Below are 12,032 nucleotides of genomic sequence, written 5' to 3' on the forward strand. Positions count from 1 at the left end.
ATCCGCTTCACTTTATTTACAACTGTGGGGTCAAGACTTCTAAGTGTTTTGTTCTGGCCTCACCACAGAGAGGGCTGGCAGGTGTGCTGCCTGTTGAGGCAAAACACCTGCTGTGAGGTTAGGCTGTACAGATAAGCATACATTTACTTTGTAAATAAGTATTCAAATAAGTATTAGAAAGTAGGCCAAGCCTGCTCGCAGCTGTGTTGACTGGCTGATACAAACCAAGATCGTTTTTCATACAACTTCAGCTTCCTTTTTTTTAAAAAAAAGCAAAACTCTTGGTTGGTTTTGCATAAAGTGGATTGTTGCCACAGTAAAAGTGGATATACATATGGCACATAACATCAGGGAATACATGGAACGCCATAACTAAGTGCCATAATATACAGAAGCATCTGTGCTGAGTATGGCCTGGAAGTCCCCAGGTCAAAATGGGAGACACCAATGGGGTGGAGAATGGTCGAGCCTGTTGGACTTCCAGATACAGACGGACAAACTGGTGGTGGCTAACCATTTTTGGAATAAAAACAAAGATGGAGTTTCATAAGTAAAAATCTTGCAATTTTATTTGCATATAAAGGCAGCTAAATATATCACAATGAACTGAAAGAGAGAACTAACATTTCCATGAAGAGGGATACAATCAGAGAAAGAGCGAGAGAGGAACAGAGCACGAAAAGAGCATTTACAGCGGCAAAGTTGAGACAACTATTGGCAACTTTTTTTTTTGTGCTAGCAAGATTGCATTTACACACAGTGCAAAATTAGAAAAAAAGCAATAAAACACAAATACTATCAAATTTACACTTTAAAGGACAACTTAACCATGTTTAGGCAGGTGTGTTGTTGGGAACAATCAGCACCTGTTGGATTGTGACAAATTTTTCCTCTCTCATCCAAAATAAACATCTACCCTACTGGGAGAATTGATACAAAAATCATTAAAGAAACGTCTCAAGAGATTTTTAACGAGAGAATTAAAGAAACATGGCAAACATACAGGTGCATACAGAAAAAAATGCACTTTTTTTGTCAAACAACTTTTAGTACAGATGTTTTACAACATGAATATATAATATATATATTTTTATACATTACATTTTCCAGATCAGAAATCCATAACGGGGCAATACAAAGGGAATTTTTCCGGCTGTAACTGGATAGTCTTCTGTCCCTGCGTTGGTTAGGTGTTGTTTTGCGGGGATGATGGGTAATAAATAAGGACTTTTTTCTCTGAGCTTGCAGAGAAGGGGGGCTCTAGCTGAGAACATTAAAGCTAGTTTAAGGCAGCGTCCCTGTCAGCCAATAAGAAAAAAGAGGAACTGACAAGAGGTTCGAAACAAACAAGAAGAACCCAAATATGAAATATCGTGATGACACATCCATGGTATGCATTATCTGGCTAACACAAACCAAACGTTAAAAAAAAAAAAAATTATACAAATTCACATAGCATCATTTATCTTACAGATCTGACCATTATTTATCAAGAGCAAGATTGTTTAATCACAAAAATCCCCCTAAAAAGGAGAATACCAGTATCAGCCAGGCTCATAGCTCAGCAGTCCCTCCAAATCTGCACACATTTAGACTTTAAAACATTTTTATATTTTTAATTCAAACATTCCAAATTTCTGTTGTAACAAACCATGTGGTGGTATGGAAGCCTTGAAAGAGAATATACCGTACATTTAATTTAGTTAAAAAAGAAGAAGATAAAATTCAATTTGAGATCACAGATTTCTTCCCTGTGGCCAAGTAGTGTTTTAAGAGCGTGCAAGTTGAAAGCATTGTTCTCATCTGCCGTTCTGCACTAAGGCAACATCTTTTTGAGGGATTAATTCTTCCTGTGGCTGACAGGAAGCGGAGTGTGAAATGAAGCTGCGCCGACATAATAAACACTCGACCCTACACAGTCAAAATCAGGACAAAAGAAAGTTTCTTCAGGGATTATCTTTGCTTTGTCAAAGCCGTTTCTCATATCGAACAAAGCTGGAAAGCATTCTGGAGGAAAACGGGCCCTGATATCTCCAACTGTTCTGACTGTGTGCAGATGAACAACAACAAGAATAAAAAAAACAGACCGGGACTGCTGGCACAAGCTCAAAAACAAAACAAAACAGAAAACCTAAATAAAAAGCAATGGTATTCTCCTTTAACACTCCCACACACGCTCCCACCCCCACCCTGTCTTTAAATCCTCTCCGTCTCACAACAGGTTGGAGAAGATTCAAAGTTGCCAAAGAACCACTTATAACTTTATTTTTTATTTTTTTTTAAACTTGACATATTTTTTGAAAAGAAATTGTTTTTCCAGCCCTTGACCCTCCCCGGCCCCCCATCCTCTGATCTCAGGAGCTGGAAGGGTTGGGCAGGTCGAACACGATAGGGGGGTTGGTGGGCTGGAAGCTGACGGTGCAGGTTGAAGCGTTGATGAATGTCGTGTAGCCGTCTGTCATGATCCCGTACCCTGGGGAGGCGGGAAGGGGAAAATGAGTGCCAGAAATAGGTAACATTCGATCATGTAACAGAGTTTGTAATACACTGTTTTTACCAAATCAGTCCTTTGATCACTCAATATACCAATTTCACACACTCAGTTTAGCAATTTGTATGCTTGAATTTACTTTGAGTGTTTCCATGAATTCACAAGGTTCATTTTTCAGCTTTATTCTACTTCTCATCTTGCCACTAATTGCTGTGAACTGTTTGATTTGGGTACAGTTAATATGCAGCGGTTAAACACTTTAGACCACACACATACACACGTGGTCAGAATACGCTGCAGGTTCTTTGCATGTTGCATCAAACAGCAAGACGTTAGCAGCAGATCCTTTAAGTCCTATAAGCTGCGAGTGAGACCGGCAGTGGATCAGGCTTGTTCAAGCACATCCCTCCAGCTATGCCTGCTTTTTTGCTGTGTTACTTCCTTGGACCACAGGCAGCTCGTGCTCACTAATGCTGTGGGGGAGCACCACACAAGCATCAGTGTTTGGGAGATGAAGTTCTGTGACCCACTGCTCCTGCAACCAAAACCTAGACTGCAGTAAGTGATTGTTTAATATGTCACAGCACTTGGCCCGTGGGGTTGGTATGAGTCAATCAACGTTACTTATTGTGTTCTCAGTTAACTGATCATTCGCATTGCCAAGGAAGTTATGTGATTAGTTCTGTTTGGTTTTTGGTCAAGTGGAAATCACAGTAGCTCATTTGTGCTTGTTTGTGTATTTGTCTTCACACAATGAAGGACTTTGGCTATTCAACCAACACAGCTGCATGTGTGCGCAGTTCTCCACAAAACAACAGCACAACAGCCAACTGGCTGCAGGTCTTCACCCTGAAAAGCTTCACCTTGTAGACTAAGGTCTGCAAAAAGCGCTAATGTGTTTGTATTGTGTGTTCCCTGGCACCAAAATAGACCAACAGAAAAAAATAGTGGTTATTAAATAAGTAAATGATTACTGTCCAAATTATTATTTTTTTTCCTGAAATTCATGGGCCCTGAATCTGTGCATCCCTAGAAAGGTAAGAAACATTAGATTCATCTTCCTTTGTCTTGACACATTTTAAAATCAACAGAGCACAATTTGTTGATTGTGAGCATGTGCACGTGTGTAAAAGATCCTTTTTCTACACTTGCACTTGCCAAAGGCCACCTCCCCATCATGCAATCAGAACGTATTCTCCTCTGAGGTCCCCAGAGTCAAGGACAGTTAACAGTTTGGGTTTTATTCCCAGTACCTTCGTGTATGCCTCCAAAGGCATGAAGCTTGGGTCGCACCCTTTTCTGGACCGTGTTGAGCAGCTCTACACAGCCAACCCGCTGTAGCTCCTTAGGAACCCAGTCTCGGAAACCTGCAGAAAGATTTCACAGCTGTCAAAACAGTCCTGGTGTTACTGTCTTTGCTTCCATTTGATCAAAACAACTGTTACCTGTAACACATCACCTTAAAATAAGCAGCAGAAAGATGTAAGTTAGCATTAATGACGTGAAACCCCAACAAGAACAGCTGAAAAACAAAATGTCTCAAGCGTGAATGTAAATGTGGAAACAAACAAAAAACACAATCACCACCAACATACATGTGCGCACACACATATCACTCAGTACTATTAACTGGACGACTCCATATGGCCAACACTAAGCTCTACAGTAAAAATATCTGTGAATATACGTATATCTCCATCTATCATGTTCTGAACATACAATGGGTTTTTATGTTGAGCAGATTCATGCTGACATTAGCAGCCATTTATCACGAGTGCTGAGATAGTCTCCATGCACAAGGTCAAATAAACTTTCCCTTATAGTTTGAATTACTTGAGTCAGCAGTTCAGAGCATTATGACTACTACAGGTCAAATCGGGAGTGGACCTTTTTCCCCCCAAAACTTTTTCAGCAGATATTAAAATTTCGGTGAATCACTACCAATTCACGCACAGCTTTTATTAACTCAAACTACCAGTTGAGGCTCACTTTTGGCACTGTTTGACCACAATAGAGAAGTCTTATTTCAGAAGAATTATGTAATAGCAGAAATAAAACAACTGTTCATTTACTGGGTTCATATCTGAATTTCATAGCTTTAAAATGTGTCTGATGAATCCATATTTTTTCTCCACACTTGTGCAACACCCCTCTTTTCCCATCTCATTGTTTTGGATCTTCCATCTTTGGAGAATCATCCTAAATTTTCATCTTAAGCTGCCCCCTTCCTCCAGTGCTGCTTTCCTATCCTACGGTCTCTCTCCAGTTGTTCGCAGCATCTGTCACACTGCTGTGAAATCGAGTTTCCATGCAATCAAACAGCCACAGTGGCTGCCGCAACAACAGCAGCAACCCTCCGTAGGCGAGAGGAAAGGAAATCACTCAATAAAGCCAGATGGAAAGCACAAGGAGAAAAACACAAAAAACAACACAAACACATAGCAAAAAACAACAAAAAACAAAAACAGGACCCAAACAACCAGAAGGAAAACTAATATATATATATTCACTTTGTTTTTCATGAAGTCAAACACAAACATTGAATTATGAAGCATGTCGGAGTGTTCACTTTAGTTACTGTTGGATTTAGATGGAAACAACATTGATTATAATGTAAGACATGCGGAGATCTGCTCAAAGACGACCTACTGTCAAGCCACCAGTGACTTCACATGCATTTTGAAGAAAGAGCCCCGACTTCATTAGAAACTGCAATGCAGGGGCTGTGATTGGTTAATTGGACTCACCGAGTGGAGGTCCGTGGGTCATCAGGATGTCGATGCCCTCGGGGATGAGGTTCCATTTATCCAGCAGAGACTGTCCTCGAGGCAGGTTGAACCCCCATCCGTTAAACCACGGAGTCCTGCAGAGGCAGAGGGGAAGAGATCATATTAACATCACTCGGGAGAGCAACTGCACCATGATTACGCAAAGCAAAGATGATATCAGAAGGCAATAAATACCACAAAATGTATGCACCTCTGTGCAACATTACCAAGTCAGTGTAGCAGATAAATGGCTGTTTAATAAAAGCACATCTCATCTTGTGTCCCGGTTTATTCCACTGACTAATATATTATGTAAATGCTACATTTTAACCAGTTAAAAACCAAACCAAAGATTAGAAAAAGGTAACATAGTAGTAATAACAACTGGCAAAAAGGCTCATACAACGATAATGCAAACTTAAGTCTAAAATGTTTCCAAACTACAGAACAGGATAGGGTTTTTCTTATAAGACGACTCCAGGAAGTTGTGCAACACATAACTACAGTTCAATTTGTCCCATTAAGGCCTCAATCACATAGGCCTATAGACTGGTCGGCACCCCTAGCAATGACTGGTCGCTAGGCAAAAACTGAAGAGTCCAAAGAGTGAGACCATTTGCCTTCAAAGTAAAAGTTTCCCCTTTTGAAATGTGGTGGTTTCAGCAGTGAGACACCAGTTTTGCTGTTTACTAGGGGTGCAACGATACACAAAATTCACGGTTCGGTTCGATACTTTGGTGTCACGGTTCGATATTTTTTCGATACAAAAAAAAATGTTCATGCCTTTTTAATTTGTCATTTATTAAATTTTCACGGCACATTCTGCACCACATCTCAGTGCGTTCATCATTTGTTTGAAGCCAGCTCACCTCCTGCAACTACTTTTCCGAGAATACGTGCTTCTTTTGTGGTTCGGACTCCTGACATTTCTTTGGAGGTGGAGGAACATCACAGTAATTGCTTAAAGGAGCTTCTTCGACATCTTTAAGAGTTCTAAACAAATGTCTGACCTCCTCCTGAAAATCTTATGTACGCAAACACGCGTTGCAACTTCTTATCTTGTGCGCGTTTTTTATTTTGACAGCGAATGCGCACCTGCAGACCACTTATGTGCAGCCCTGGTTATTTAGCTCGTCATATTGCAGCCACAGAAATTCTTTTGTCCATGAAACCATAAAGCTGCACTTTCTTTTTGCCTTATAGTCTGATTTGTCATTACGTTTTGTGGTAAGCTTTTCTTTGGCTGTCACTTCTTCACCCTGACCTGTCTTATTTGGCTCAGCAGAACTAAAATATATATCCTGCTGCTTTTACACACGCACTCACATAATGCTCAGCGATTCTCTGCGCGATCAACCTCTCACATGTTTAAGCTTGCTGCAGGAGATTTCACTTGTCATGTTTGCATAGTAAGCTATCGATTGATAAGACGATGTCAGAGGAATTGGTGTGCAAATTATCATCACTCACCAATCAGTGCTGTCGCTCTCTATACACAGTTTGCGCGATTGCAAAGTGAAAGCAAAAAACAAGCGCAAATTCAAACGCGATTTCAATATGTCACATATTGACAGTGGCTCACCAATGCCAATGACATAATTATCCAGCTACATTTCCGAAAGAATGCAAAAGCATTGACATATATTTTTCCTTCCTACAATAGGCCGACGGGCAGGGCAGAGATAGATTTCAAATTCAAATTCAAATTCAAATTTTTATTTGTCACGTACACAGTCATACACAGTACGATATGCAGTGAAATGCTTAGACAACTGCTCGTGACCTAAAGAAAAAAAAAGGAAAGGGCTATGAATAAGATAGGAAATAAATATGAAAAATTAAAAAGTGTAAATTTAACTAGGAAGGAATAAAATATAAGAATATAAAATATAAAATATAAAGAATGAAATAACTGTACAACACAAATTAGAATGAAGGGTAAATTTAACTGGGAAAGAATAAGATAAAATATATAAATTAAAGTTAAAAATAAAATTACTGTACAACAAAATACACAATACACAGTATAGAACTATATAAGAATGTATGAAGAAATATAAATAAATAAATATATATATACACACACACACAATTTTTGGATTTTGGTAGCCCGACTGGAAAAATCGCTAGCCCCGGGACGTCGGGCTAGCGATTTTGCGAACCCTGTATCTGATTGAGGAATCACTCATCTTTGGAAAAGAGAGTTTATTACAGAGAAATGGCTCTTTCCAAAATACTTCTTCTGGGCTATATTCTCAGCAGCATATTAAACATATCAGGTCCCCATAAGGAGAATCATGTGCTAACGGCTGTCTAAATGACTCGGTAAAGTTTGTAGCATGCGTGCTTGTTGTTTTTGTCTGCTTCCACTTGTCTTTGCACTAGGATGATGTCGGCGTAAATGTGCAGTCATATTCGTTGTGTTCCCACTAGTGCTGTCAGCATAAATCTCGTTGAAATGACTTTAACGCCACAACACGGCAAATCTCCGTTAACGAGTTACCGCGGACCACCCCGTGCATGGGGCTGGACGGCCAACACGTTAATGAGCTAACTGCGCTAACACACTAGCTCCCACGCATGTAATTGAGCATTGCGTGGCACATCCAACATACTGTTTTACTTTAGTCCATGACTCGCTTACCTTCAGGGTCATACGTCACATGAAAACCAAAATAGTTCCAAACGCCAGATCTGAATGAGGGTGGGGGAGGTTCAATTTGCCATGTTGCAAGGAGAGCTTAACTTCTGTCTCGCTAGCTTGCCCTGCGCTCAGTGAATCTGCGTTCGACTACTCCGCCTAGGCTGCACTGTCGAGCGCAGATCCACTGAGCGCTCAACACAGACAGCATCGTCAGAAGGAAAGCTGATAAAATAAATTAACAATTTTGTATTGTTCGATACATATGCGTACCGAACTGAAAGCACTGTATCGAACGGTTCAATATCGATATTGTTGCACCCCTACTGTTTACCCGTGAACATGGGAGTGATTAGTTTGGAGGACTGGAGAAGCTTTAAATTCAAAGGGTCACAATCGTTGATTTGTTCATGTTAGAAGCCAAAATAAATGACTGACTGTGCAGGCCTGGTAGGAGGAAGAAAAAAAAAGTGAATTTCTAAACAGCAGGGATCCACATCACATGTCAACCCCCACTCCCTCTGCTTCCTTTCTACAGATTGATTGACAGCAGCCGGGCCACCTCCAGCAGCCTGGATGGGAGTCTGCCTCTCTGGGGTGACAGGCAGCATCTCAGCCTTCCCCAGCAGACACAAAGAGCCTCGATCTGGCTGAGTGGGAATGAGGAATAGATGGATGGATTGGATGGATGGATGGAGGGGGTAGAAACAGATGAAGAAATAAAGTGAACTGCACAGGGGTTAGATATAGAAGCAGAGCTGTGGAAACCAAAGGGAGAAACAGAAATCGAGGAGAGGCTGGTTGATAAATTGAGCCTTCATTTATCACAATAGTGGTAATAGCTGAAGAAGGCTGACAACACAGGAAAGGAAGATAGATTATCATCACATAATACCTCAGTATATAAGCTGACCTACTGCTAGAAACCCAGAAAGAAAGAAAAAATCTTTTGATTTTAATTTTAGGGTTTTAGTTCAGTGCAGCAGAGTCACTGATGAAAAGATGACACCATTCCCAGGTTACTTTGGGACAGACTGCAGAGTTTAGACCAGCTTCCTGTCACTTAGCAGTGGTGCTGGGTATGGCATTTGACCGAGGGGAAATCAGGGCTCCACAAACATCAATAGGCTTTGTTACAGTGAAAGATGGACGCTCCAGCGCAGATCAATACCTACTGTTCCAGAGGAGGGCCAAGAGGGGCTAAACAGAGCTAGCACAGACTTGAGATGTGTAAAACATAAGATCACAATCCCCCCGGATCATTCTAAAACACAACTGAGCAACAAAACTACACTGCTGAAAATAAGAGCCTTAAAAAAAAAAATCCTATTAATTCACTGTGGTGAGAGAAACAAGCATTATAATGCAGTCTAAGCTCCAGCTCAACCTGTTTGGAGTATCGAGTGTTCTTATGTGCTTGGAAAGAAAAAAAAAAAAGAAAAGCCAGTGGCGGCGGCAGAAGCTTGCTCTTTGATTTGCTCACTCAATCGTTGCCTCGTTCTCTCGCTCAGTGGAGAGCTGAGAAATGAGGTTAAAAATGAAATGTGAGGAGTGCGCAGGGGAGTGAAGGCCACAGACTGAACTGATTAATTAGAACTAATCACACAAATCGGAGCTAATGGAAGTCTAATGGATTACTGGGAAGACTCGCCACTTCTCCGATGGAAACAGTGCTGCCGCTGCGGTGTGGACAAACTTAGAAAGCTGGTGAATCAGAGCAGAGCTGGCCTGGTCGGCTTGCTGCACACAGAACGCACCAGCAGAGCATTTGTCTGCCTCAGGTTTTGACTAATAGCGACAAGGCCAAACTTTGAAAAATAGCCAGACACATTGGTCCCCCCCCCCCCTCCCCCCTCCAGTAAAATAAATCATGGTTTCTTGCAGCAGAAATAAATAAACATCTGGACCCTTGATTTTGCTCTGTGTTTCACATGTTTTCTCTCACATAAACACATTCATCTGAGAGATGAAACATAACTCCCGACATGAGCTGTGGATCCAGAGCCAAACTGAAAGGTCCTGACTGAATGCAGTACTGGCTGCTACAGATCGACACCACAATGCCCCCATTGTCGGCTGTCTGCCTATGAAATATACCTTCTATGCAAGTGCATTTGTTAACCTCTGCCAAGATTAATGACATCCCAGTCGCATAAAGGAGAGACTGTTTCCTGCGTGGCTGTGACACAGGTTTTATTATACTGTACTGTTGAGTGTATGTGTGCGTGTGTAGTGGGCAGAGTGCGCATCCAAGAAGCTTCCGAGTAGGATGTGAGCAAACAAAATGTACTGCTACCAGTCTCCTTCCTGACTGCATATATGCAGGCCAATGCATGTGTATGTGTGTACATTCTGAGCCCAGTCTTGCCTTGACACTCGCCATCTGGAGAGCGTCACCGTGGCAACAAAGGAGAAGCGTCTGGAGGCAAGCGCAGTGGGAAGTAAAACACAGCCACAGAAATAGAAGCAGAAGTAAGAGAAAAGGAGAAGGAAGTGAGGAAGGATGTGCAAACACCGCAAAGATGGGAGAGAAAGTGGAGGAGTAGTTGTGCAGATAACGTGGAGAGTGAATGAAAAAGTTCACCTGTCAGATGTTGTCAGGTTGCTTTTGTGCAAACTTGGGAAAAGCGAGTGTTTAAGTTCAGCGGGAGGATAATCAAACGTCACGAAATCATCAGGAAAGGTGAACCGTCTTTAACTCGAACACCACTGGTTTCAAACACCAACACGCAAAACAAAAAGAAACGCTGCATTAAATGCACAAGAAATGGGTAACCATAGTAACAGGAACATTAACCGACCCCCCCCCCCCCCCCAACCCCCAAGGGAATCAAACAGTGCCAATGGGTTAAAAATCTGCAGCCTTAGCTGGCAGTAAGAGGTAAACCAGACAGAAGCCATTTAGCCCTCGTGTGCAGAACGCCAATATTCAATTAGGCCGGTGGACATCATTAGGACGGCAGCACGGAGCCTCTATGGGCGTGACACCACTCTTAACCCCCTGTACTCCCCCGAGCTGTTCTTTCTGGGTCCTGTGATAAGCTACAGGACCCCCCCCCCCACACACACACAAAAACACAATGCTTGATTCTTCTCATTACATCTTTTATTCTGACTCCTCCCTTCCTAAATGGATCATTTTAAGCATTTTCCTTCTCACCACATCTCATCGGATCAGCTGTTTTTAATGGTAAATGGTAAATGGTCTGTATTTGTATAGCGCTTTACACTATACACAATCATCCACCCATTCACACACTGGTGATGGCAAGCTACAGTGCAGCCACAGCCGCCCTGGGGTGCACTGACAGAGGTAATGGTAAAGGTCCACATTATTCAGTAACATCATGATGAGCCAACACGTGTTGTTGGTGTTTATGTTAATAGTTTGAAATAAACTGTGATTTTGTGACAGTACAGCTGATATCAGACTTTCAGTGATTATCACCATTACAAAAAAGTATTAATTAACAGATAAGTAATCAGGTTAGTGCGGTAAGCTTATTTGTTAGCGTCCTGTAAACAAGAAACATCATGCGCTCAGGGGAGGAGATTAGAGAAACACGACACTAGGGCTGGGCTATATCATCCCGTTCACGGTAATACCGGTGTAATTTTGGGCAACGATAGGAAAATGAAATATCGCGATAGAATATGGGTAAAACGCGCATGCGCAGTGCCTATGTTTACATACGCACATGGCGGCGACGCAGAATGAGAAGAGCGAAAGCGGATTGTTAAATGAAACGGATGAACCAGAATTGGTTTGTAAAAATGCTGCAACTTCGGTGGTGTGGAACTGGTTTGGCATTTGTCCGTCAGATACACAACAAAGCACTATTTTTGGTAGAGCATGCTAGCGGGCCGTCTTTATTACCGTGTTGTTTGGAAAATACGGCACACTTAAAATCAATCCTTTGATTTTTCTGAAAGTCAACAGTGCCCCTTATAATCCCGTGTGCCTTATGTATGAATTCTGGTTGTGTTTACTGACCTCGAAACGATTTTATGTCGTACACGGCGCTCGAAAATCTGTCAAATGTTTATGTTTGACTTTGCTAAGCTACGAAGCCGAAGTAGGCAGGAGCCTCGCGGAGTGATACGTACTGTGCTTCAACATAATATTATGGTA

General features: G+C 41.7%; 1 protein-coding gene across 2 annotated transcripts in view; it reads right to left on the reverse strand.

The window, feature by feature from the left end:
• Positions 1 to 542: 542 nt before the first annotated feature.
• mpped2a (metallophosphoesterase domain containing 2a) overlaps positions 543 to 12,032 on the reverse strand; it is an 82,973-nt gene continuing 71,483 nt past the window's right edge. For both annotated transcript variants that reach the window (XM_085460746.1, XM_085460740.1), the window contains 3 exons: positions 5,239 to 5,354; positions 3,745 to 3,858; positions 543 to 2,473 (listed from right to left, as the gene is read on the reverse strand). In XM_085460746.1, coding sequence (XP_085316872.1) covers positions 2,355 to 2,473; positions 3,745 to 3,858; positions 5,239 to 5,354 — 349 coding nt within the window. In that variant the 3' untranslated portion in view covers positions 543 to 2,354. The remainder of the gene's footprint in view (positions 2,474 to 3,744; positions 3,859 to 5,238; positions 5,355 to 12,032) is intronic.

The sequence above is a fragment of the Copadichromis virginalis genome, linkage group LG1 (assembly GCF_057382275.1).
Source record: "Copadichromis virginalis isolate Kocher_CV1m ecotype Utaka linkage group LG1, C_Virginalis_male_GT1.1, whole genome shotgun sequence".
NCBI lineage: Eukaryota > Metazoa > Chordata > Actinopteri > Cichliformes > Cichlidae > Copadichromis > Copadichromis virginalis.